At 42.2% G+C, this 27,236-nt stretch overlaps 3 protein-coding genes across 4 annotated transcripts; 2 read left to right on the top strand and 1 right to left on the bottom strand.

Moving 5' to 3' along the window:
• The first annotated feature begins 28 nt into the window (after positions 1–28).
• Positions 29–15,355, top strand: unc13d (unc-13 homolog D (C. elegans)). The gene is made up of 34 exons (XM_063892810.1): positions 29–171; positions 1,651–1,677; positions 2,018–2,074; positions 2,330–2,386; positions 2,480–2,587; positions 3,308–3,367; positions 3,509–3,575; positions 4,632–4,812; positions 4,887–4,931; positions 5,239–5,310; positions 5,390–5,459; positions 5,539–5,643; positions 6,650–6,742; positions 6,913–7,013; positions 7,220–7,337; positions 7,476–7,597; positions 7,893–7,983; positions 8,055–8,111; positions 8,190–8,287; positions 8,867–8,918; positions 9,002–9,132; positions 9,211–9,328; positions 9,399–9,551; positions 9,803–9,898; positions 10,677–10,883; positions 10,961–11,035; positions 11,116–11,195; positions 11,696–11,810; positions 12,755–12,826; positions 12,915–12,998; positions 13,079–13,199; positions 13,291–13,414; positions 13,500–13,720; positions 14,283–15,355. The coding sequence occupies exons 1-34, from the start codon at positions 112–114 to the stop codon at positions 14,387–14,389; spliced, it is 3,345 nt and encodes a 1,114-aa protein (XP_063748880.1). The 5' UTR covers positions 29–111; the 3' UTR covers positions 14,390–15,355.
• On the bottom strand, positions 14,961–23,835 carry unk (unk zinc finger). 2 transcript variants are annotated; one of them, XM_063892811.1, is made up of 15 exons: positions 23,616–23,835; positions 22,388–22,597; positions 20,940–21,116; positions 20,733–20,863; positions 20,510–20,645; positions 20,312–20,429; positions 19,789–19,873; positions 19,432–19,700; positions 19,243–19,308; positions 18,599–18,782; positions 18,427–18,513; positions 18,119–18,304; positions 17,767–17,948; positions 17,211–17,471; positions 14,961–16,599 (listed from the first exon to the last, which is right to left on the bottom strand). In XM_063892811.1, exons 1-15 carry the CDS (start codon positions 23,753–23,755, stop codon positions 16,444–16,446), a joined length of 2,388 nt encoding a protein of 795 aa, XP_063748881.1. In that variant the 5' UTR covers positions 23,756–23,835; the 3' UTR covers positions 14,961–16,443. The 2 variants fall into 2 exon arrangements, with proteins under 2 accessions (XP_063748881.1, XP_063748882.1); XM_063892812.1 differs by having other exon boundaries at positions 20,952–21,116.
• A 654-nt stretch (positions 23,836–24,489) lies between these two features.
• LOC134870691 (histone H3.3A) lies at positions 24,490–27,187 on the top strand. Its single transcript, XM_063893004.1, has 4 exons — positions 24,490–24,595; positions 25,569–25,705; positions 25,907–26,060; positions 26,394–27,187. Exons 2-4 carry the CDS (start codon positions 25,578–25,580, stop codon positions 26,520–26,522), a joined length of 411 nt encoding a protein of 136 aa, XP_063749074.1. The 5' UTR covers positions 24,490–24,595; positions 25,569–25,577; the 3' UTR covers positions 26,523–27,187.
• Positions 27,188–27,236: the final 49 nt, after the last annotated feature.

Here is a 27,236-nt window from a genome sequence, read left to right as displayed (position 1 = left end):
CCGCTGTGTGATAGCGCACAATGCTTCCTTATATCACAAGAGGCTGTGAGTATATATCACACACACACACACACACACACATCAGGCAGGTAGTTAAATATCCTCATCAACATGTCCAGTCAAAGGCAGACCGTCAGAAAGGGACACAATCTACTGCAAACACCTGACCAGGTAAGGAGTGAAAGGCTCTTTTATAGTATTTATGGAAAAAATAGGCAGAATTTTGATGAATTTGTCTCCCAGCATGGTTTACACAGAGCTGAGGTTGTGACGCTGTTAAAGAAATACGTAAATATGAATACAAATATTTCTTAAGCTCCTTTTCTGCAGGTGAGTGCCGTTCAAAGTGCTTCATAATTGACTGTTAAGCAGAGAATAAAGACTGTAGATTGGCAAAAACAACACAAATAAGAAATAAAATGAACAGTTTGAGAAAAATGCAGGCATTGCAAACAGTAATAGAAGTAAATCAGGATGAAAAATAAATAAAAGCTTGATTTATACTTTAATAAAATACAAATTAAACTAAATGAAACAACTACACTTGTATACAATAAGATAATAAATAAAATAAAATAAAATAAAATAAAATAAGTTATTAATAAACAAATAATTCAATCAGAAAAAAATACATTTACAAAATAAAGACAAAATGGTTAGAATCAATCCTTGATTAAAAAAAACACAATGACACATTTCTATTAAATGTTTACTCAAAATTGATTTTCAAAAAATAGGAAAATTGGGTTAAAAAATATTTATAAACTTCATATAAAATAAATGGCTTGGCTGAAATGAAGGTTTAACATTTGGGTCAAAGATGAATTAACATTTTTCCAAAAAGTGTTTCAATGTTTTTCTTGGTGTTATTTTATACATTTTTCTGCACAGCTTTCCAAGTTTTAAGTACATTTCACATTAGTTCTTTCTTTGTGAAATCCCCAAACCTATAACTGTCCCATGAGTAATAGCAGTGTCAGAAATCCCACTCAAACACTGACTCATTTTGTCCAAAGTGTCTTTTTTTAAGACGCCATGACTGTGAATCATAATGGTTTTCAGATGCAGGGATCAGATGATTCAGAAGGAATCATCTTGACTTATTTGTCTGACTTCTTTGTATCCTGCAGAGCAAAAGTAATACACATGTAAGGGGTACTCATTTGCATGCTACAAAAGCGAAAATAAAGCTGTTTTTATTTCTCCTTTTGGGGTATTTTTAGCTTGAACGTGAAGCCACCATGTCTCTGCATATGTTGAAATCCTCTGCTAGTGTAATTCTAATCCAGCCATGTTTAAGGAGGCAGTATTTGTTTACCATATGCAAACATAATTGAACACTATTATGTGTGTGATGAGGTTACAGGTGTATTTGCATATGTATTTTTAGTAAGAGCAACTTGTAATTCCCTGTGAGTTGAATGTCCCTGGGTCTGTATTGGGGGGGTTGTTTCCTGTCAGTAACTTTTATTATCAGCGAGAGAGGAAGTCCCTTAGTGGCCGGCCTTATCATGAAATCAGTCTAGTGATGCAATTTGCTTTTGTGCAAAAGGAGGTCTATTTGCACATCCATTATACAGTTTAAATAAGTGCTTTGACACTGTGATTGGATCCCTGCGTTTAAACCTGAGCACCTTTTCTGTTTTCCAGGAACATGGCACAGGAGGACTCAGACAGGTAAAACACATCAACTAATGGCCTTTTTTTAAGTGTATTTCGTTCTTTGTACAAGATTTACAAGATATATGTCTCTCCTCTGACATGTCCCCATGCTCTAATGTTCAACAAGCTCTTTATGTCTCTCATACTGCCTGTGCTGCAGCACCTCTGTTCACCCTCTGTCTGAAACCAGAGTCCAGTCTGGTCTGATTGGTTAGCTGGCCGGCTCTGTTGCGATTGCTCAACCGCTCAGAAATGTCCCGCCCTCTTAGCCTATCACGTAAAATGTGTTGGGGCGCTAGCCAATAGGAGCGTGAGTGTTACAGAGTGATGTCTTTTTCTGTCCTTCTCTCGACAGTTGTCGCCGAGCCATTCACGTAAATTGGGGGTTACGAGGAAAGTGCGAGAAAGGAGGGTATGTGACACTCCAAATCCCTCAAATTTACCTTAAGATTTAAAGGCAAAATCATTACATGCATTGGTCAATTTTGACATTTTAAGCCATTTTTAGGTGATTATTTCCCCCAAAAAGTTAGCATTACAAGCCTAATTTGCATATTTAAATGGTCAGTAATGAACTACAGAAGTTCCATGGTGATATATTAGTTATTTTCTCACCAGATTCACCTTTAGCACCTCATGTATAAAATGCTATGCTCTTCACCTTTAGGATCTGAAAGAAGATGAAAACCCTGAAGAGAAAGCACGGAAACACAAAGAGCGTGAGGTACCACCACCGATCATGTGTTTGTACTGTACGTCATTTTAAAATGATTTTCCTAATGGACAGATCTCACTTTGTCTTTGTTTCCATTTAAAGCTGAAGCCTCTGTACAAAGAGCTGTTGTACACCATCACTCATAAGATGGGAAAACCTTCAACCACCGATATCTTCACAGATAAACAACTACACCAGTACATCAAAGAGGTAAACACAGCACGGTCACATGACTTCAGGTCACCACCGCTAAGCTAAAGGAGGCTAATGTTGGGTTATAAAGGAACTACAGCACGGTCACATGACTTCAGGTCACCACCGCTAAGCTAAAGGAGGCTAATGTTGGGTTATAAAGGAACTACAGCACGGTCACATGACTTCAGGTCACCACCGCTAAGCTAAAGGAGGCTAATGTTGGGCTATAAAGGAACTACAGCACGGTCACATGACCTCACGTCTCCACCGCTAAGCTAAAGGCCGCTAAGCTAAAGGAGGCTAATGTTGGGCTATTAAGGAACTACAGCACGGTCACATGACTTCACGTCACCACCGCTAAGCTAAAGGAGGCTAATGTTGGGCTATAAAGGAACTACAGCACGGTCACATGACTTCACCTCACCACCGCTAAGCTAAAGGAGGCTAATGTTGGGCTATAAAGGAACTACAGCACGGTCACATGACTTCACGTCACCACCGCTAAGCTAAAGGAGGCTAACGTTGGGCGTGACGTTTAGTCGTCTCATTTAGACACTTGTTAGCAACCGCCGTTTTTAAAGTCACCAGTGAGGAATTTACCGGCATTTTATGTCGTAGAATAAAAATCTCTTAAGCATTTATTTCAAGCTTCTAACAAAAAATGCTGAGTCATGTCTCGATGTTTGGTCTCAGTCCTGCACTGTTTCTTACAGTTTGCTCTTTTCCATCCATCAGGCTTTCACTATGACAGATTCGGAGCATGAGAGTCTGGCAGAGCGAGTCAAGACGACAGAGGTGAGAACATGAAGTCAGCATTTTCCAATTAACCCCTTTAGAGACCCTCATATCCATGTAAAGCACTCTACCAAGTTTCAACCACTTGTTATACCAGTGGAATACATTAAAACATGAGTAACTGAAACACTATCTTTACAGCCCCCAGTTTACTGCCTCATGACCACCGTTAAGGAAGCCAAGGGGATTCTGGGAAAAGACGTCAGTGGTAAGGATGAATCCAAATGAGTTTGCTGATTTTCATTTACGTAGGGTGGCCCGGACATGTCCTCTTTTTATGTCCTGTCCGGAGCGTCCGGGGGGGTTTTATACATTCATGAAAACGTCCGGTTTTCACAGTTTTTCATGGGACCATTAAGCGTGTACTTAAATTGAATGGCGCTTTGCACAGAAGTCTACTGTACTTAGACTTCCCCCCCAACAATCGCAAGTGTCCTCTTTTTCGCCACCTCAAATCTGGTCACCCTAACTACGACCACCAAAAGCTCAAAGTAGTCACATTTCCACCACAGTTTTCCTGACACCTACTCAAATTGAACATTACTTTTTAAAAAGGACACCTGCTAAACATTTGGATGGTAGCATCTTTATAGTGAGCATTGGAGCATGCTAAAATGAGCAGTTAAGGAAACGGATTGCTAGCTGTCTGTTTAGCTGTTTCCCTGATGGTGCCAATTTTTGGGGTCATCTGCTACCTAAATGTTTGATTCACTGCCAAGATGACGACGGTCGGAGAAGTCCACTTTGAGCTTCACAATGTCTCCTCAGGAAAGCCCCTTAACCCGTAAACGAGTGTCAATTCCTTTGAAGAAACACACACTTTCCCTGCAAAAAAACAGAAGCACAAACGGCTAATTATTATCAGATTCAGATGTTGTCTAGATCCATCATTTCTCAACTCACCAGAACCTGCTGAAACACCGATGTTACGGTTAGCTTAAGCTGCACTTTGTGTTCTGATTAGCGAATGTTAGCATGCTGAACATTTTAATTTAAGCATAATCATTGTGCATGTAAAGTAGCATGCTAAACTTAGCATTTAGCACATTCAATGTCTTTCTAAATGTACTCGAGATGTTTGCATACTTTGATTTTGTTCCTCTAAACAGACATGCTTCAGTTCTCATGCAGATATTTTACCAACTCCTCTCACTTCCTGTCAATTGTGATCTGAGTGGAGTAACCTCTTGCTATCTCTTTATTTTGAAATACTGTCATGCCACATGTCACCAGTCTGGTTGATTGATGATTGTGTGGTGGACAGGTTTCAGTGACCCGTACTGCATTATAACCATCATGGAGGACGAGGAGGAGAGTCGGACGAGGAGCTCCAGATCCAAACCCTGTAAATCTATCGTAAAAGACGCCGTTTCCGATGATAAAATCTTCCAATCAGACATAAAGAAGCAGACTCTGAACCCCATCTGGAACCAGACCTTCATTCTGTGAGTGTAAACATGTGTTTTGGTTTATCTCAGGTGGAAGTTTGTTTTCTGATATCGCTTTCTTCTTGGTTTAGAGAGTTTGAAGACTTCACCGGTGCAAGTTTTCACCTCGAGATGTGGTAAGGAAAACATCAAGAGCTTCATTGTTTCTTAAGAGACACACAACGACTTCAGCAAGACACAAAACAAACTCAGGGAAACACAGAACAACTACAAGAGACACAGTAAGACTACAGACACAAAACGACTTCAAGAGATGCGAAACAACTTCCAAGAGACAAAGAAAACTACAGATAGACGCAAGACGAAGACAAAAGGACACAACAAACAACTAAAGTGACACAACCATAAAAGGACTGCAGAACACAAGAACACACCCTCAAATCTTGCTCTTCTTTACCTTCATCTTGCTGTTTTCTGTTTCAGGGATAAGGACGAGGAGGTTTCTCTCACTCAGAAACTAGAGGACATAAAATCCAACTTTAACAGCTTACGAAGGTTCGAATCACTCGCTCTCTCTGTGAGTCAAACTCTAATAGATGACCGAGAAAAACCTTCATACCTCTACCTGTTTCAGGATGATCAAAGAGGCCAAAAAGGAGAAAGGAACAGATGACTTTTTGGGGAAGGTGGTCCTAAAACTACAGGTAGTACATTTTCTATTCTTTTATATATCTGCTGTATTACTATCCAAGTCCAATACTCATTTGTATTATCTCTCTGTAGGACCTCCACTGTACTGAAGACAACTGGTACAATCTGGAGCCGAGGACTGAGACGTATCCTGATCGCGGACAGTGCCACCTGAACCTCAAGTTCATCCACAAAGCGGTACAAAATAAAGTGCATTTTTGCTAACAAAGATACAAAGACACTTAAAACGTGTATGAAAAGGAGTACAACTACCACAAAGAGACATCAATCCTGACAAAGAGAAGTAAAACAAATAAGAATCAAAAGAACAAAACAATTATGAAACAAAATGACCTAAAATAAGAATACACTGCCCGGCAAAAAAAAAGGTCCCCCTCTAATACTCGTTGGACCGCCTTTAGCTTTGATCACGGCACGCATTCTCTGTGGCATCGTTTCCACGAGCTTCTGCAACGTCTCCACATTTATTTCTGTCTTGCATTAATTTTTGATCTTGTTTTGATGACGGGAGATTCAGACGACTGCCCAAAGTCTCCTCCAACACATCCCAAAGATTCTCAATGGGGTTCAGGTCTGGACTCTGTAGGGGCCGATCCATATGTGAAAATGAGGTCTCATGCTCCCTGAACCACTCTCTCACAGTCTGAGCCCGATGGATCCTGGCATTGTCCTCTTGAAACATGCCCGTGCCATCAGGGAAGAAGAGATCCATGGATGGAATAACCTGGTCCTTCAGTATATTCAGGGAGTCAGCTGACCTCATTCTTTGGGCACACTGCTGAACCTAGACCAGACAAACTGCAGCCCCCCCAGATCATAGCACTGCCCCCACAGGCTGGGGACCTGTTTTTTGGGACAGGCAGTGTTTGACAAGAAAGCGACAGAGTTACTGCAAGCAGACAGAAAATTACTCAGTTGTGATTGGTCAACTGCTTAGAGATGTCCCGCCCCTTTAGCCTATCCCGTACAATGTGTTGGAGCACTAGCCAATAGGAGAGCGAGTGTTACATAGTGATGTCACGGGAAGTAAACAAAGGTGTCTAATGGAGGCGTTTCACAGGGTTTCTACCCTTTGGAGCTGACTTACATGCACACAACCCTTATATAACTCAGGACAGAAGAGGGAACACCACAAGAAGAAGAGCAGCTCTCTCTAATGTTCATGAAATGTGTTTTCTGACAGAGAGACGGGACTCTGAGCGCCGGCCGCAGTCCTTACATAAACTACTGCGGGATCCTGCAGCAGTTTGTCCAGGCTTACATCTCCAAGCAACAGGTACCACACACACACACACACACACACACACACACACACACACACACACACACACACACACACACACACACACACACACACACACACACACACACACACACACACACACACACACACACACACACACACACACACACACACACACACACACACTTTTCTTCTCCTCTCAGGGTTCTGCTCCGTGGAAAGGCGACCTGTGTGGCGAGGCTCAGACGCTGCTGGAGTTTTACGCCACACAGAACGACCTCTCGCCTTTTCTGCAGGACCTGGCGTGAGTTCAGGGAAAACGTTCACACAGAATGATCATTTGCATATCAGTAACCCGATTCTCTGTTAACATACACATTGAAGTATCCTTTACTCCTCCACGATTTACAGAGAATACAAAAAAAGTGATGAATTCATGTAGATTCAAGCAAAACTAGAGGGGTGTGTGTGTGTGTGTGTGTGTGTGTGTGTGTGTCTGTCTGTCCACAGGAAGTGGGTGGCGTACAGTAAGCTGTATCAGAGTTTGGAGGTGGACTCCTCGGTTCTCCTGCAGCAGCTCACCAGTGTGGAATACCACTGGCACCAGCAGGAGCTGCCATACCAGCAGGTACCACCATCAAATCAACGCTAAGTATGATTACTCATTAGTGTAATCGTACTTCCATCTTCAGCAAGTTCAAGTACAAACATTCATTCGATGCCCTCAGGATTTCATTCATGCATTAAAGTATATATACATTTACAGAAACAGGAGCTGGGCGACTCTCTCCACGGTTTCCTGAAGTACGGACTGTGTCTGGTGTCCAAGTACAGAGACATCTTCCCCCCCACCCCCCAAAACACTCCCAAACTGCACACACTGCTCAGGTACACACATATGTTTAGATAGTAGTCTTCACGTGTAAATGCAAATGTTTTTGTGTGCTCTGTTTGCCACTCCTTATTTTAATTTGGCTTATAATTAATCATGTATTATTTCAGAGTTATTTCATTTCCTTTTTTTATGGTGAATAAATAAATCTCTATGAATTAAATGTATTATTATTTATTTATTATTGAATTTATGAAAACAGTAGCCTCGTGTTGTTGTTGTTTGGCATTATTGAGACTATTGCATGCCATATAAAATACATTAAGAAACTGAAACCTGTTGTTGTCTCAGGATCTTGGTGCAGATCTGTAAGACTCAGGCGTTCCAGAAACTGAACCCGGCTGAGTTTGAGTTACACGACGAGGTCAGCGACGCCATACTGGTGAGTAATCACACTACTACTAACAGAAATTAGTATAAAGTAGGTCGTAAATGTACTCGCTTTAATATCAGACAGGCACAGAGGAGTGGTTTACCATCCAGAAGGGTCTGCATCAGCCAATGACGAAGGTAAATACATCTCTGAGGGGGGGTCTGGCTCCTATTATTTATTTTAAATCATTAAACTTGACTTGTTTTTTCCCCCAGGATCTGTCGGAGATCGTGAGCGCCCTCTCCAGGCTGATTGCAGAGGTTCAGGAAGACATCAAACACAACAAGGACACCTGGAACAGAGTGTTTGTCAGGTAAGGGGGAACACTGGAAGAGGGGTTGACCTTCATACATTGAAGGAGAATACCAGTATGATTCATCTCTAAGGGAGGAATGGGGACAAACTTATTGGAAGTGGTCCAGCATTGATATACTGTTAGTTTGTTATTGAGTCTCAAGAAGTCTGGCTCTGAAATCTCACTTTGCATCGCTGTTAAAATCTGCTAAATATTCAGCCATGAAACTGAAAAACTCACTCTGATTTTATATTAAAACAACACGAATGTTCTTTCTCTCTGAAGATACAATACCTGTATATAATCACATCTTACGTCGGATAAAACAATGATAGAACTTGTGTGTAAAACATGGCTAAGTTACCTGGCTAACGGGAGCTACATAGCAGCGATACCAACCTTGAAAGGGAGATATTTATAGTTTACTGAGCATTTTCACCAAAACATAACACTCCAAAAAGAAGGATCAAAAAGTTATTACACAAAATAAGATTCCAAGTATAAAAAAAAGGTAATTTTCAGTTGAATAATTCTCCAAAAAGTTCAAAAGGGGGGAACTATAAGAGGAATATTTCTGTGTGTGTTTTCTGCTCACAGTGCCGTGCAGGTGGACGTGTTCACCGTCATCTATAAGTCTTTTGACTCCCTGGTAAGACTCCCTTTGTCCTAAGCTTTACTTAACCAACGTCTCATGATGATCCACTCTTATTCCACATCTTCTCGTCTCCGTAGCTTGCAAAGGAGATGAGGGACACTTTGGCCCTGATTGAGGGTCAGATGGAGCAGACTTTAGCCAACAGTCTGTTCCCAGTTTACCTGAGTCTGCAGGCCATACAACAGGACAAAGCTTTCCTGCAGAAGAGGTCAGTTTTTACTCTATAATCTACAACAGACACCACCCTGCCTCCTGAACACCAGAATATTACCTCCTGTTGTTTCAGGGGAGTTCTTGAGTTGACGAACTTCCAGGAGGGCTTCAGAGAGGCGCTGCCGTACTGGTTGAACCACGCCTTCAGCACCACGCAGGACCGGCTGGAGAGGGCGGTGCAGGTCGACCAGGTAACCCTCTGTTCTGATGCTTTGATATAAGATCTCCTTCAGAGGCCGGATAATGACACCCTCCTTTCAGCTCCAGCCCCTGCAGTCCGGAGCCGTTCCCATTAAACACAGCTCCTCAGCAGTGGATCTCGTGGCTTTAATCCAACCCATCTGCCAACTGTGGGAGAAACTGTCCTGGCCCGACCCCGAGGAGGCCTTCATGCTCATGGTCAAAATCACTGAGGTACTGTCCCATTAACACACTACAGGTGAATAGGGTAAAAAAACAAAACGCTAACAGATATCACCACGAAACGTCCCTAGTTCATCACCGACATCAACACAAGCATCTTCTGCATCATACGTTTTCCTAATGCGTTTTGTAATGCTAACTTTCAGTGAATTTAGGTATTTGGCTGTTTTAACTTCCCACTGGTCTGACGGGAGATGTGTTATGGAAGATAATATATATGATTTGTTTGTGTGTGTTTTCAGGATGTGTGTAAGATCGTGGTGAACTACTGTAACTTACTGAAGGAGAGAGTCAGGGAGCTGTCCGAGAACTCAGACCACGGCAGCGCCATCAACATGGTGAGGAGACAGGAAACCGTTAGCTTTAGCTTTAGCATACACGTTCCACCGTTTAATTTTAGCGACAGATTATCAACTATTTATCCATACTACATTCAAGCAATACTCAATAGTTTATCCATCAGGCAAATATAGCTAACTATGAGTTAAACTAGCTGTTTACTTTGTGCTAATGCTAACTATGAGCTAAAGTAGCTGTTTACTTTGTGCTAATGCTAACTAGGAGCTAAACTAGCTGTTACCTTTGAGCTAATGCTAACTATGAGCTAAACTAGCTGTTACCTTTGAGCTAACGCTAACTATGAAAACTAGCTGTTTACTTGAGGCTTACTAATTCAACTAGCTATCCGTTTCTTTCAGTCCTTCATTTTCCACTTTTTACTTTCAGTACAAATTTCAGTTAATTTTAACTTTCATTATTCCTTGTTAGGTTAGCATTTAGCTTGTTCACCTGTTCATACTTCAGGCTACCTATTAGCCCACACTAGTTATTTCACCTCTTCATCACAACCTTTATCTAATTTAAGCTATTGAAGTATTTTCATCGGTTATTTGTTTTACTTTTTCCACTGTTCACCCAGATAACGCTCACAGCTGGAATAATCACTCTGTTGGACTAATTTTACTATTTGAGCTGCTTACTTACCAACATTTAGTTAACCATATCCAATGTTATTTCAATGTAATTCAACTGTCAAGCTCTGAAGCCACTTTGAGTAAATGCACAGCTTTGACACTGTAACCAACATTTATTTACATGCTAAAATTCTTCTTCCAGTTGTGTGTGGTGGTGAATGACCTGGAGCACCTGAGGTCGGTTCTGACCCGTCTTCCCACGCAGCTGAACTGGGCCGGGCTTCGTGATCGAACCCAGAACGTGATCGGGGGAAGCCAGTTCCACAACACCCTGCCCTCACAGCTGGAGCAAGCCAAGAGCGTTCTGGGCCGGGAAATACGCTCGGCCCTAAACACTCTGGGGAAAAAGGTGCAGCATCATTGAATCTACAGCGAAATTAGAAAGTAGGGAACCTTTTAACGTGGCATCTCAATCTGCTTCCCCAGTTAAACGAGGACATTGAGACGCACGTCCGAAACATGTCCACCAGAAAGAGGATTCCCTCGAAGTCCACCGAGGATGTGGGTGACTTTTACTGCCAATATTACAGTAACACAGATGTCTTTTAAGTCTCCCTGATATCAAACCTCTTCTCTTTCAGGCTGCAGACCCTCTGATGCGCTACCTGGAGCAGGAGCTGCACTACATGAATGAAAACCTGGTTCAAGAGAACTTCAACAGGTATGCAGTTAGCTCGATCGCTTTTTTACACTTCATGAAATTGTTTAAATGCAAAACATATTCCTGTTTTTGCACCAAAAAAGGCAATATTTTGACTAAGCTGTTTGCATTGCTTATGAAAATGTGTATTCCTGTTTACAAGCAGCCTTCAAAATATGACTTACTTCCATTTTACACCTTTTTGAAATGGCGGCCTTGCAATATTTGCAGGTATCTAAAAACCCTTTTCCTATCCAGTCTTAGTGTTTACAGATTTGGATATTAGCTCTGATGCCTTTTACTCCTGTCGACACTGTTTGCATGCCGTTGTTCTTGGTTTTGTTTGATTGACTAACTATAAAAAATAAACCCTAATAATTAATTTCTTTCAAGGACAATCGACACTAATCCTGCGAATGATTTTTCACTGAGGGAAGATTTCGTCTTTGGTTTGGTTTCTGTTTTGGTTTGAGGACAAATCCCAGCTACTTAAACTCCGTGTCTTCTTCTCCTTCTTCCAGTCTCCTGACTCCGTTGTGGATAAACTCGGTGAAGATCCTCCATCAGGTGGCCGCTCAGCACCAGCAGCAGGAAGGACTGATGGTGTTCTGCCAGAGGCTGCTGTACACTCTGCAGGTCGGTCATCAGACCAAAACGTACTCTTAAGTAGCAGAGAAGAAGAAGAAGGCTTGAGCTGTAAATTAAAGTTTGCATCCAACCAAAAGTCTCTAAAAATCACCAGTTTTGTTTTTGGAGATGAGTGACATTCGAGTGCTGCACCAAAACAGTGAAACTATGCAGGAAGCAGGGTTTCCGTTAGAAAAAAAATCTGCCGGTCAAAGTGACCGGCCGAGGTTTCACCTTCCGGACATTTTGATAACATTTCAGAAAAAAACTTGTAAGGCTACTCTGCCTGGGACCGGCCATATTTTAACAATAGCCGACGTAGCCTATTTGTTTGTTAGCAGAAGACGCTAGCCGCATTCAATAAACAAAGTGGTTGTCATGTTTACGCTTTTCACGGTAGAATCTTTGCTGCACGCAAACGCTCGTGGGCCAATCACACGCCATACACCTTCCGATGTATTTGTAGGCCTGTTAGGTTAAATTATTTTATTCTAATAGGCTACTGTGTTACTACATTAGACTTAGCCTAAATGGTAGTATTATTCTGAAAATCAAATTGAGTTAGATAGAGGGATTATTAGTCAATTTCAAACGGACACTTTGACCGGTGAGATTTCATTTTCTCGGACATTTATTTTTTTTCCCGGCCAATGTCCGGTAATTACCGGACAACGGAATGTCTGGCAGGAAGTATGCACTTTCATTCATATTTAAGGCACCGTTGCATTAGCTGTACCCAGAGGTTAATGCTATTCTACAACTCAGAAAGAAAATGTGTTTTAATGAAAGGTAAAAAGTGTTTTTAGAAGGTTGCCCGTTCAGTTTGTTTTGAGAGGCAGCTATATCTAGGGTACTTTAGCCTTAGCTTAGCATCAAAGACTAACGACACAGGGAAATAACTCCTCTGGTTCCGTTCAATACTAGCCTAGCATTTGATTTTGTGTTGATTTCAGTGCCTGGAGCAGTGCTTCCTCGCTGAGGGGAATGGGCTCCCTCTGAATATATTACACTCCGATGAGTACAAGGTAAGTAAGCTCCACATTTCCTCATCCCAACGTGCAAAAGAAACGTAGTCTTCAGTAACATTTCCTCTTCTTCTCCGATGTGTCCAAGGCTCTCAAAGCTCACCTGACCCACAACTCTCTGAGCAGCTGGAAGCTTTTAGAAAAGTTTCTAGCAGGGAAAATATGGGAGCAGGTGAGACATCCAGAAGCTCATTAATACCCAACATGGTAATGGTTCAGATTATTAACCAGTTTGTTCTTCATGTACGACAGAAAGTGAACATCGGAGAGAAATATGGTGCAGTCACCCTCCTTGCATCCTACAGGAGATCAGACCAGAGACTCCGAATCGAGGTGCTGAACGCAGTGAACCTCCTCCCAATGGACTCTAATGGTAAGACAGGGATTACGTGCTCTGTGTTGGACCCTGAAGGCAGCATCACCCCCCCACCACCACCACCCTGATGTCCTGACGCTTCTTACAGGTTTAAGTGACCCGTTTGTGCAGCTGTGTTTGGAGCCTAACCACGTTTTCCCGGAGGTAGAGCCTCGCTGCACCCAAATCAAAAACCGTGACCTCAACCCCCTTTTTGACGAGGCCTTTGACTTGTAAGTCCTTCATTCTACGTCACATTTCAGCGGTACCTGAGGTTCCAGATCTGTTTCATCCTCTTCCTTCTGGTGTTTCTCACAGTCTGGTTTCCCTGGAGCAGTGCCAGGCTGACGGGGCTTGCCTGGTGGTGACGGTGCTGGATCACGACACCCTGAAGACGGACGACTTTGAAGGCGAGGCGTTCCTGGGACTGAGGGAAGTACCGGGAGTCCCTGGACAAATGGAAAGAAATGAACTGGGCTTACAGCCTGATGCCGTTCCTGCTCAGATCAGACTGTCTCTGATGCACCCCAAACCCAACGGTAGGATCTGGCTTTAGACCTAATAGAGCAGGTTATTATCCTATATAACCATTAAGACCAGTGTCCTTTGTAAGTGGGGGATTATCAGAAAGACATTACCTGAAAGCTGGGAACCTCAGGATTGGATATAGCTGTAGAGCGGAGACCTCTGGAATCCTCAGGTGCTCATCGAATGGTCCCATTTCTCCAGTTGGAAAGGTTTCTTTTTTTACCTTCATATCGGAGATGTTGTTACGACTTCAGAGTGTTCAACAACAGAAGTCAGGATATGACACCTCTGGCCGCCGTACTGATTTCAAATGAACAATACATCGAGGCCCGGTCGTCCATCTCCAATGATGTCACGTAATCGTTTGCCTGACTGGCCATTGTAATCTGGCTCCTTGTAGATAAAGCTTTGCCTCGTAATTTGGATTCACTTAAAATGTGAATGTATTCTCCCTATGCCAATGCTCCACACTTCCACCAAATTCCATGAAAATCTGGCTATTGTTTTTCCGTAAACCTGCTCACAAACCAAATTTGTGTCGATCTGACTATCCTTGTTGTTATTTATTTCCAGAAGACAACATCCTGAGGTTGCTGGAGTCCAGGAGAGGCGAGCGGGAGGCTCAGGCCTACGTGAAGAAGCGACGGCAGCGGGAGAAACAGTCCCAGGAGGGGATTTAACCCGAAACAAAAACACAAGACATTTCTTCTTCTTCTTCCAAAAATATACACTTTGTTTTAATGATCTGTACCAAAAACATGGGGAAAATGATCCACTCAGAAAGAAACACTGGTGTTGGAGGAGCTGTGTGTGGACAGGATGCTGAATATGAATTCAAACAAAGCATTAAAACCCAGTTCAAATATCCGGTTGCTTTTCTGATGCTTTGTCTAATCAGTGCAAGAAACAGGTCTGGATTTACTCAACGATGCGTGTGTATATAATATATATATATATATGAGACATTTGACACAGAGAGAGATGTCAAAGACACGGAAGAGGATTAGAATTCACATGCGAATATTTTTGGGGATCTGAAAGTCTGAATTCTGAGAACAAAAGTTCACAATTCTGACTTCACGATTTTTAAAAATGTGATCCAAGAAAATATCTGTAAATGTTTTTGAATAATTGGAGGAAGAAAATAAAAATAGAATACTTAAAAAACTCATAATTCTGCAAAAAAAAGTAAACATTTGAAAAAGATGATTCTATTTTATTTCGGGAAATCTCAGAATTCTGACTTTCTTCCCAAAATTAAAAAACACTTTAGAATATTCAAAGAAAATAAAGAATACCTAAAGGTGAGAATTCTGAAGAAAGGAAAAGACAAAATAAATGAATTCTGACTTTTTTCTCAGAATTCTGACTTTTTTATCCTCGAGAATTTTGAGTTATTTATAAAAATGAAAAAAATTCCCCAGAATTCAGAAATCTTGCGAATTCTGACATTATTATATATATTCTCAGTTAATGTCAGATCTCCAAAACTGATTTGACATACGGCACTAATCCTCTTCCATACAAAGATTACTACAAATGTAAAAAAGATTGGCAGAGAAAACCTGTCAACACATTGATATTTGAACATATAAAATGGGCTGCTTTTATCATGAAAAGTAAAAAAGGTGAAATTTCAAAGACTATACACGAGTACATTTGCCTTGATTGTTTCAACATGCTTTTCTTCTTCCAGTTTGTCACCAGAAGAACATTAGAGAGAACCTGAGAGCTTCAACAGAGGCCGTCTGTCGTAGAAATTTAAACAAATATTACTACCTGTTTTAAATATGTTCTGTTATTATTCAACAGTAATTGAAAATGTATTTAGCTAAAAAAACTATGAAAAAATTAAGGAAAATCTACGAGCGCTACCAGCCGACTGGTACAACGACCCCGTGAGCGATATTTTATCATAGATGCTAAATATGCCCTTTAAGTGTTTTCAGTCAGACCTGTCGATTTGTTTTAAGGTTGCTCATGAATACCAGAAATGTTTAAGAGCTTTGAGTGCCAAAAACTTAATGCTATTGACCTTAAAAGTGGCAGCAAACACAATCCCAGACAGATAACGTGTGTATTACGTTCTTTAACGTGAGCTCATTCTGTAAAAGGTGTTATAGTGAAGGCCTCTACACACACGGTGTTTTTCCTGCACTTTGATATATGTTTGTGTTGAATAGAGCCAATACTTATTACAGATATTTAAAATATTATAGATTCATACTCCTTTCAACCTTGATCAGCTCACACCACATCCTGTCATCCCTTTCAAAATAAAAGCCTCGCAGCATGTAACGATCGTAGGCGAGTTTCCCACGTGTTTGTCTCTGTAATTCTTCACGTCCTGGCTGTGTAAAGGCCTTTAGAGTTCGACAGGAAGTAACAGCAGGTCTTACTGTTTTACAAATCTAGAAAAGGGGTAGAGAACAGTGTGGCTGGTCAAGAGCATCAACTAGTAAAAGGTACTTGTGTTCCACGGGTCAGTTCGGTCGTTTATCAAATACAAAACCAGATCTGTGTAGCGTTATAAAACCACCTCCAACTGGTTTTCAGATAGAGATCTAGAGCTGGTATTATGAGAGGAATCAGGACTGACTGGTGTTAGCAGGGGTCTGTTCGGGGGTCAGGAGGGCTGCTAGTCCCGGTTCTGTTCTGGGTGTCAGGAGAGCTGCTGGTCCGGGGTCTGTTCTGGGTGTCAGGAGAGCTGCTGGTCCGGGGTCTGTTCTGGGTGTCAGGAGAGCTGCTGGTCTGGGGTCTGTTCGGGGCAGAGGGGGCAGTCCGTGGAGCCGGAGCAGCTCTCACACTGCAGGCCGTGACCGCAGACCAGCGACACGGAGCCCGGACCACCACAGGTCACACAGCACTGCCTCTGCCTCCTGTAGACCACCTTCAGGAGACCAGAGGAACACATTTCAACCTTGGAGGATTAACCCGGTGGATTTTGAAACATAAACCCACAACAACCTTTGCAAATTAAAACATATATTTAAGTACAAAATCAAAAAATGTGTGTTGGAGGCTTATCACGTGACGAGGAACAACCAATCACAGCCGAGAGATGTCTTTACTCCCCTAAATATTCATTTATAGCAAATATGGAGTAGGAGACGTTTTAGAGGCTTAGCACCTCCTCAGTCGGCACAAAAGTGGACATCCATAGGCGGGCGTGGACCCGTTAAAAACCTTTAATGGTTACTAAGGGACCCTAAATGATGTTGACCACTAATCTGACTGAAAACTTCCCAGGTCAACAAATACAAATAAAGCTATAGAAAACCAAAAAACTAACAACTTAAAAGACAACTCGTTCGGGTGCTAGCCATCCCGTTTATTGCACGGACTCCAGAAAAAATGTTCCCTTGATTAGATTCCACATTTCTCTAAATCAGACACTTTGCACACCTGGAAGAAAGCAGGTCTAGTCGTTGTAACGTGTTTTAATGCACGGCTGTTACATGTAATGCTGCTGCCAGTGCACTACAGGTGTGTGGGTGTTACCTGCTCCACGGCCTGCAGGCAGCTGCAGATCTGCGCCTGCAGGCTGAGCACGGAGTCCAGCGGCAGCCGGTGCAGCAGCCGCAGCTGGTGTAGAGCCAGGTGAGGGTTTTCTCCGTTCCTCAAGCTCTCCAGCGCCTCCTGCAGGAGAGTGGCCTGCCGCTGCGCCTCCTCCTCAGCCTGCTTCGCTCGCTCCGCCTCCATGGCTAACCGGGCCGCATGAGCTCGAGACTCCTCTGCGTCCGCCTTCAGTGCAGCCCACGACTACAGGAGGCAGAAAGCAGGATACCAAGTCAACACTGTGTTTCTTTACCAGGTGAATGCACTATTTATAAAGTAAGGAAGAACAGAATGTTTTTTAGGAGGAAAGCTTGGGACATAATCATCAGCTAAATCACTTCTTTTGTCAATATTTTATTTTATTTTTTTGCCTTTTTTGTCTTTCTGTTTCTATTATTTGTTGTTGAATAAACGTCTACCCAATAATTTGCATATTCGTCCAGCTTTAGTGTAAAACCTCACGGCCATTCCTCACACACATGCCCCTCGACCTACCAACCTGAGCTGAGTGCCTCCAGCTGTGGCCCCACTGCTTCAGGGCCCTCTGAGCATCCTCCAGCTCCTGCTTGAGACGAGACGTTTCGGCACAGGGGCCCGACGGCAGCAGCGTGGGGGGGGTCCCCGGAGAGCCCTGACCCGAGGGGAAATGCTCCCAGATATTACTGCTCATACCATTCAGACCTGCAGGGAGAAGGGAGAGAAAAATCAGCAACATTTGATGAACTATTCACTTCAAAACCCGATCTGAAAGAGAAAATGATCCTGCCGGATTTCCCTTAAGAAAACACTTAAGTAAAACACCTTAAATTAGCCATTAAGAACTTATACAAGACATTTATAGTCCCACCAACCTAACGAGCTGTGCGATGGTCCCAGGAAGGTGCTCTCTGATTGGCACGGTTGTGAGAGGGCCGTGGAGAAGAAAGGCGAAGCGTGAGCCCTGATTGGTGGAGAGGGTGAAGGCGAGCTAAAAGGGGCGGAGCTGCTAAAAGACCCCGGGATATTTACGGGGGCTGAACTCTGGAACTGGCTACCTCCTGGAAAGAGAGACAAATAATAATGAAGGTGTGTTGCTACCAAAATGTAGCGCTGGTTTTTAAAGGAGGCAAATTATTGATCAGAGCCTGAGACACACTGCTCAATGGTGTGTTTCTCTTACCCAGCATGACTCCCACATTGGGCAGAGCAGAGTTTTCCAGCACCGAAGCACCAAAATCATTCAGATCCAGATCATCCAGAGCCGACTCTGCGAAGGAGAAAGATAAATCAGCTTTTGGTCGTTTCAGATTCACATCGTCACATCTCTCAGACTTCTGTTCTTCTCCACCCACCAACGACAGACTCCACGGTCTCACTGGTGGGGTAGAAGGGCAGGGCGTTGGCGTTCATGCCCGACGAGATGCTGGATCCCGGGGGTCCGATGGGGGCCGGGCTGGGGGGTGTGGCAGCCAGACTGGAGGGGATGCTGGAGGAGAGACTGAGGGGGCTTCCGACAGGCAGGAACACCAACAAGTCCTGGAGGAATCAGGAGGAACAGGAGGTAGTTATTATATGGCAGTGTTAGATCAAATGAGCGGTCCAATCAAAGTAGGGGGGGGGGCGGAGGCAGGACGTCCAGGTGAAGGTGTGGGGATTTATTCACAACATGTACAGCTATTTAAAATACATGGCCAATAGCCAGACTTGCAACTTGAATCCAATCCACAGCCCACTGGCAGAGAGCTGCCTTTTATAGCCATAACTTGGGTTGTACCATTAACAGGGGAACGGGGGTGCTACAGTCAGACAGGCTTTTATAATCACAGGACAGACGAGGTAAACATCAACAAACATTAACCCAAGCTAACGAACATACGGTAAATACACTATATATAATTAGAGCATAACAAAAACTGAACTGGACCAACAAACGTAAATATAACCGAGTTGCAACCCCCCCTGCTCCGCTCAGCAGAGTCCAGTGGAGGTGTTGTACCTGTTTGCTTTGTGCTGTGGCAAATTCTCTGTGTCGCTGCTCCAGGGCGAAACTCCTTTGCTTCGCCTGAAACCAGAAATATGAGAAAGATAAGAAATCATATGAATTGAAAAATGATGATAAACGTAGAAATAGTGAAGTAAAAAAACGGGTGTGATATTTATATAAATGTATTTATTATTTCCTCACCTGGTCTTCCCTCTCAAATCCCGGCGCTCTCCCGTACCCCCCTTCTCCTGCCCACGCGCTCATATCCTCGCACAGAGACAACACATTACCCAGAAGCCCTTGCTCCACACATGACCCCGCAGAGGGGGAGAAAGGGCCTGAACCAGAACCCATCATGCTGAGCCTGCTGGGACTGGAGGAGGATTCCTGAGCAGGAATAGGGTCCGGAGGCCGGGGGGGCGGGGGGGAGCTCGGTGTGGGGAAAGAAGGCTCCTCTGCAGTAAAAAGTCCTGGAAGAGGGTTAAAAAATAACATGTATTTATTGTTATGGAGTAAAATGAATCGGTTGTTTTTAGAGGTGTTTAGAAAGGGACTTACTTTCTACGTGAGCGAAGGCGCAGAAGGGCCCCCGGGGGCAGCTGCCACTCTGCTGCATGTCGTTACACTTTGTGGATTTATAGATCTGAAACAACAAGCAAACACACATGTTTATCTGAGGGGATTTCTGAGTCCTGCTTGGGTCCGAATGTCACTTTTAAGTGCTTTATTCTTACAGATTTTTTTTTAGGACAATTCTGAAATTTTTCTGATTTAATTATTTATTTTTTCAGAATTTCTCGGATAAAATATAAAAACGTTTTCCTCCAGAATTTTGAAAAAAGAATTCTCTGAAAATATTTTTTCCTTTTCAGATTCTCTTAATATATAAATATAAAAGTCTTTCTGAGGAAAACTGAGTTCTGGGATTTTCAGGGGGGAAATGAGTTGCTTTTCTCTGAATTAGTTTGTTCTTCACGATAAAAAAAAAGACTGAATTTTATTTCCAAAATGTTGCTATTTTCAGAAAATAAAAATCAGTCCCAATTTTTCTCCGCAGGACTCTGTTCATTAACAGACAAACCTCGGGGTGAAACTGCTGCTCTGTCCTGGTGTGGCAGTACTGACAGCCCTCCGCTCCCTCACATTTACTCGGGTCGCCCCACTCCTCGCTCTGCTTCACCGCCGGACAAGGCAGCGCTCTGTGTCAAGACGAAGGTAAAAGTTAGCTTGACAAAGTCCCTGCACCTTGGAGTGTAAGTCCGGTCCCGGGAGGCAGCACCTGTATTTGTGTTTGTGCGGGCTGCGCCGCCGGTCTTTGCTGTTGTGGTAGTACGGACAGGCGTAACCCTGACGACACAGACGAGGAGGCTTCTTACAGAGCTCCGTCTTGTAGTGGGACAGGACGTAGTTGTTATCTGAAGGAGGAACACAGAGCAAAATTGTGAGGATTCCTCAGATCAGGAGAGGGAAACCTGGATTGCATCGCTGAGTCTCAGACGGACCTTGCCAGCGTGGCTCCTCGCTCAGGATCTTCTCGATGAGCGCTGTACTCGCAGCCTGACCCGACTCTCCTCCCCCACCTCCCCCCTCCGAGGGCCCCGGGCCGCCCTGACACTCCATCACCTGAACCTCCCTGAAACACACACACTCTGTAAACAAAGGGCTCACACACACAGCAGGTCAGGCATAATCAGAGGTTATTTCGGCACCTGATATCATACACAGGGCTGCGCAGGTCATGTGATCCGTGGGCGAAGGCGCAGTGCGACCCGTTTTTACTGCAGTGGCCCTTCGAGTCCGTCTCGTGGATACAGGAGCCGGTTTTATAATATCGGAGGTGATATCTGCGCTCCGTGTCGCCCGCTGTCCGGTGCAGGAACGGGCATCTGCAAGACAGGGACATCACATGGTTATTAACATGGAAAGAAACGTTGGAGGCAAATAATATTCTGTTTTTAAATCAGAGATCATGTCGTTCAAGAATAAGAAATATGCTTTGGTTTATTCGAGCATGGTATAAAATAAGGTAAGAGAGAACTCGAGATAAAAGGAATTATTGCAAAAATCAAGAAACATAAATATAGAATATTGAGAAATACTACAAATAAATTCTTACTCTTGTTTGGGACATTTAATGCATTAAAACTGGCCCTAAAATTTATTTGCAAGGTCTAAAAGTAAACAAGAAAAATATTATGGCTCTTGAAATAAATTCCAAATATAGAAAAAATATCTACTTTTGAAGCTGTACTTTTTGAACGTTAAAGGATGTAAAAATGCAGAGGCAAAAAGACAAATATGAAAAAGAGTAGAAGAAGTCGTCTTGAAGGGGTGTTTCCTAAATGTGTGGGATTGGATTTGTTTACATCATTATGGGATGAATCACTTAAAAACTGTTCAGTTCTGTAAAATAAAATATGATTTTGCCTCCCTGGTACAAACTGAGAGTAAGAAACCACAAAAACAGACACATTGTTAATCTTACACTTCATTACAAATAATTACTCACTAAAAGTGTTGAAAATATTTCCAGTGAAACTTGGGATTTTGAGATGAGAGCCACAACAGCAATCCTTTAAGAGTTCCTGTAGCGCTCCAATCAGCGGCTCATTAGCAAAACAAAAGCATCACAATCTGACCCTCCACATTTACACCCCTCTACGTCTGTCACCAAGTCAGCGTCATACAGATCGTAATGACTCCGCACATTTCTGTCTCCAAGAGTACGTTCAGATGCTAATTCCAACTGTGGGGATTATGCTCCTCTAAAACTGGACCTCCATCAACACTTCACTGTCTTACCTTAAAGAGGTGCTTTGTCATGCATGTGTTCAACACTTTCTGCTGATTCACTGGAGCACTCAGGATTTAAATATCAAAGCTGAGAAACGTTAGAGAGCAGATACGCCCCGGTCAGATGATCTCAGGTCATTTCTATGATCAACAGTACCAGAAAGTGCCATAGAGTGCAATCATTTCCCCAAAGGTATGATAATTTGATCAATTTTGATTCAATTTGAGTAAAACCTACAATGTGTTTGTTGATTCTGCATGCACTCCCTTACAGAGGTCCGTTTATGTGAAGTGAATAACCTTTTATTGAAGCGCTGATAACCAATGCAAACAGGATGTGATACAGTATCTCAGGTGCACTCACTCGTCTCCATCCGGGCAGGTTCCCGTCCCCTCGTCATATTTGGTGCAGTAAACGTCGGGGCTGTAGTTGAAGGTCCCGTCCCGGCGACGCATGGGTCTGCGGCGTCGCTGGTTCAGGAAGTGCCAGTGGAAACAGGAGAAGGGCCGGTGCTGCGTACATTTGTGCTGCACGAACAACGGGCACTGCTCCGTCCTGAACTCTTTCAGATACCTGGGGAGAGAGGAACTCAGTCAGAATGCTTCATTCATCCCGGGGGAATTGGAGTTTGGTAAACATTAGAATAAAATTAAAGTATATTCAAGATTTTTCCAGTATATCACATTTATTTTAGTATCATAATTATCAATGCATTAATGGGGATGTTGCACTTGCGAAAGGTGGGTTTTTTAAAAAGTATTATTGGCTGATTTTTAATCTGTATTAAAAATCCATGTCTGAAAAGAAGCTAGTAACTCAATTTGTTAAAGAAATAAGGTAAGAACAGTCTCCCAAAAGTGACACAAAAGTGAACTTAGGTAAATGACTTTCGTAAATGCAGTAGGTTACTCTCCACCTGCGGTAATGAGACATATAAATCAATTACTTAAATAAAGCTTGTATTAAACTGCTGTTGAGTTACGTTAGGCCTCAATAAGCTCTGTTAAGTCATATTAAACAATACAAAGTTTATACATTTCCCTGTTTTTGTATTTCTTATAGTGACAGAAAAAAGTGCAAATGACTAATTTGTGCAGGAATAAGTTAACTAACTAACAATTATGCAAAAAAGTTGAAATTGAAGTAGAAATATGCACATTTTATTAGAATATTTAACAATAAATGTATAAAATGAGTATATTTCAATATACAGTGGTGCTTAATAAAGATATGATCAAACTAATGCTAGATATGTAGTTAATATACGCATTTTTAATAGGTATATTTAGCTTTCAATAATGAATTCAGATGGATCCTCCGTAGAGTGCATGTGGTGTTATTCACTTTATGAAGTAATAAGACTCATTTATAAATAAAGAACTTAAATAAATGGCTAGTGGGTAACGACAGGCCTCTAAATGGAGCCCTGCCCCCATCAACCCTCTATAAGCGTTATTACATTATTTTAAACAATATAAAGTTTATAAATGACTCTTTTTTATTTGTTTACATACTTTAACTGCAGCTGTGTGTTTGTTTCCACACGTGATGTTGTGTACACTCTATGCTAACATGCTAACTAGCTACGTACGTGTAATGTTGAGGTTTCTCGGGCTGAACGTTCATCACCGTGGCGGGAGATGTGGATCCTCCAGCCGGGGATGAAGAGGATGAAGATGAGGGTCCTCCGGTGGTCGTGGCTGCCGAAGACGGAGGGTGATTTTTGGACATTTTAAAACGTTTTTAAGTCCAACAACACGAAGCTTGTTTTTAGCTTTACTAGCTAGCCACTCGTAGTAGCTTTGAAATCCGCATTCTATGAGGATGTGCGCATGCGCTAAGCAGCAGCCAAAAGTAGGACAAATACACTGAGTTCTAGGAAATGGAGTTCAGTCATTTACAACACTTTACGGCTCTTTTTTTCAGTCAATAACATTGAATGGTGCAAATGACTGAATTACTGGATCTAATTGATGTCTTAAGACTTATTTAAACCCCTTTGACAGTTTATTTTTTAGTGTTTTGTGTCTTTATTTCAGGTTATAATATAAGATATATGTACTTTATCTTCTTCTACATCAATACAAAAGGAAATAAAATGAAAATCGTAACATTTTTTTCACTGTATTTGTGTACCCATGCATGCTAAAGGACAGTGGAAAATAAAAATAGGAACAAACACCCCAAAAATACATAAAAATACAATATATTTTGTTGTTTCCCGGGAAAAAAACACCCCAGTAGCTAATATAATAATGCAATCCATTACCTAAGAGCGACAGGAATAATAAAAAGAAAGAGAGACTTAGTGAAATTGTCTTTTTTAAATATGTATTTGTATTTATTTCTTCTGCTTATACATCCGGTCCAGTGTGTGGCAGTAATGCACTTTTAAGCTACCCAACAACAAACACCAAAGAAGAAAAGCAACCAATGAGCGTTTAATATTCATGAACATGACGTCATGACAGTATATAAGCTCGGTTCTCAACCCACATCATCACAATTCGGTTTTTCCACGGAGAGACTAACTAAGACGGAGGTATCCTCATATAAATCAACTTCTTAAAGGTAATACAAACATACTTTACGAAATCGAGGACTTTTTTAAAATACATTGTACATAGTGTAAGGTTTGTGCGGTTTAAAAACATGTTTTTCAAGGTGTTGTATTTTCAAAATTGCTAACATGGCGGTCTGCTAACGTTAGCTCAAAAACTGAACAATAGAATATTTAACCGTTGATGTCCCGTTTGAAAGTCGTGTCTAACTCGTTAAATTAGACATTAAATATCTTAACATGAATGACGGTTTTACAATTGCTGTTGGTTGTTCATATCAAAATACGGGCAATAGTGAGCTATAAGCTAATTATGTTTAAGCTAATGTTGTTGAATTGCGCTAATGTCGCCTGAGGGTGAAAACAGTTAAAATGGCGAAGAGGAAAAGGCTACGGCTCGTTCGATCGAACAGCGCAGGAACCGGAGCGCTTTGACGCGACTCTAGCTTATCCCATGGTCGCTATGGGCCTCTGAATTCGAGAAATGTAAATATAAATTGTTAATGGCGCCAATTGTCTTATTTAAACGTGATGATTCTTCCATAAATCCACTTTTATTGTGCTTTTATTTTTAGCCCTTGTAGCTTAAATTAAACCAGACTCCTCAATGATACCTGGGGGAGGGGAGCTGTCTTAGCTTGGATGCTAGGCTAGCTTAGCTTCTAATCATGGTGATCAAAACAGGATAGGTTTTTTTGCTTAGTGCATTTTAATTTTACCTTTTTTGTATATGATAGAGTATTCTCATTTAGTCTGTACTTAAAAATCTTTAGCTACTCTTAAATATAGGTCTTAAGTTTTTATATCACTGAGGTTATGTATCTATTTCTACATATATTCAGTATACATCTAAAGAAAACATAAATATTTAAATATCACATGCAAAATAAATTCTATAATTTATGACAAATGGCTGTGTAAAAACTGGGAAATTACTGACTTGACACTGAGCACTTTTTAATTCTTGTCTATTTCTGTATTTAGTAATACAAGATGGCCCGTACCAAGCAGACCGCCCGTAAATCCACTGGAGGAAAGGCTCCCAGGAAGCAGCTCGCCACCAAGGCAGCCAGGAAGAGCGCCCCCTCCACGGGAGGAGTGAAGAAGCCCCATCGTTACAGGTATTTACCATGTCTTCAATAACAGTCTGTGCTTCTCTTTTTTTCAAACTACTCTGAAAAGTCCAGAGGCAAACCTTATACTTTCACTACATTTATTAACTTGTCATTGTAATTCACTTGCCGTATTTGTCCTTGAGGGCCTCTGTACGTCCAACACCAGTCTCATAGCATGCGTTTAACGTAATGTTCTGTTTGTCTCAGGCCCGGTACTGTGGCTCTGAGGGAGATCCGTCGTTACCAGAAGTCTACAGAGCTGCTGATCCGCAAGCTGCCCTTCCAACGTCTGGTGAGAGAGATCGCTCAGGACTTCAAGACAGACCTGCGCTTCCAGAGCGCCGCCATTGGAGCCCTTCAGGTAAACGGCTGGAGATGGATTTTGCACGGTTGTAGTTGCTATACAATGATTTCATTGAAGTCATTGTAATCTACTAACACAGCTGATTAAATGCTCTTACATCACTAAGTAAAAAGTGTCGGCAACACGGTTATTTAAATAGATTTCATAACTAATTCTAACAGAATATAGCTGCACATTCTGCACTGTTTGGTGAAATAACTGCTCATCTAACTTTTGATACAGCTAGTAAGATTTTAACTAAAGTCAGTATGTTACACTTGTCCTGCTCTCTGAATACCACTTAACCGTTGTTTGCAATGATCCTAATGTCTGCATTTTCTTTTCCAACAGGAGGCTAGCGAGGCTTACCTGGTGGGTCTGTTTGAGGACACCAACCTGTGTGCAATCCACGCCAAGAGGGTCACCATCATGCCCAAAGACATCCAGCTGGCCCGCAGGATAAGAGGCGAGAGAGCCTGAGCAGCCCAGACGCTATTTATCGTACCTAACCCATTATCGTGGACTTTTTATTTCTTGGGTATTCTTTTTTCCTTTTTTACAAGGTTGACATTTTTGTATTTTAGAATGACATCATTCCCCGAGTCCTCTTAGGCTAGTTGGAGACGTGTTGTGCAGTAGGAGTGTTTTTACCTATTCCATCATGTAGTCTCTGCCAGCTCGTACAGATCTGATGTGGAGTACCCCAAAGTTTGTTAGAAAAGCACAGTACGGGTCCCCAGACCATAGAAACTGCATGTGTTAACATTAGCATCCAGCAGTTTGTAAGTGTTGGGGACCCGTACTGTGCATTTCTGACATCATTTACTCGCCACTTCCCGGTTCAAATGGCTGGCTTCTAAACCAATGGGTCATTTCTGCGTTTCACCACCATCACTCCGGTCCTCTGTGGGCTTCAGGCTCCCGCTCTGATGCCGGGGTGAACATCTTCCATGGGGTGTTCAGGGTCTCGTCACCCATCTTATCAAACACCAGCGTGTCCTATGTGAGCACGACAGACCCCCACTCCCCGTTCTTCTGGACTGCTTTTTACGTGTTTTTCAACATAACTCTTGGCAGCTACATTTAATACTATTTATGAAAGTGTTGTCGCATGTCTTTCTATTAAAGTTCTTTATGAGTAGAGAGCCTGGTGTCCTGTGGTGTTCACTCAGTAATAAAGTGTCTTCTTACACA

This window comes from Eleginops maclovinus, chromosome 10, assembly GCF_036324505.1.
Source record: "Eleginops maclovinus isolate JMC-PN-2008 ecotype Puerto Natales chromosome 10, JC_Emac_rtc_rv5, whole genome shotgun sequence".
NCBI classification, from domain to species: domain Eukaryota; kingdom Metazoa; phylum Chordata; class Actinopteri; order Perciformes; family Eleginopidae; genus Eleginops; species Eleginops maclovinus.
The sequence above is the reverse complement of the archived record's forward strand: the minus strand, read 5'-3'. Positions and strand labels throughout refer to the sequence as shown.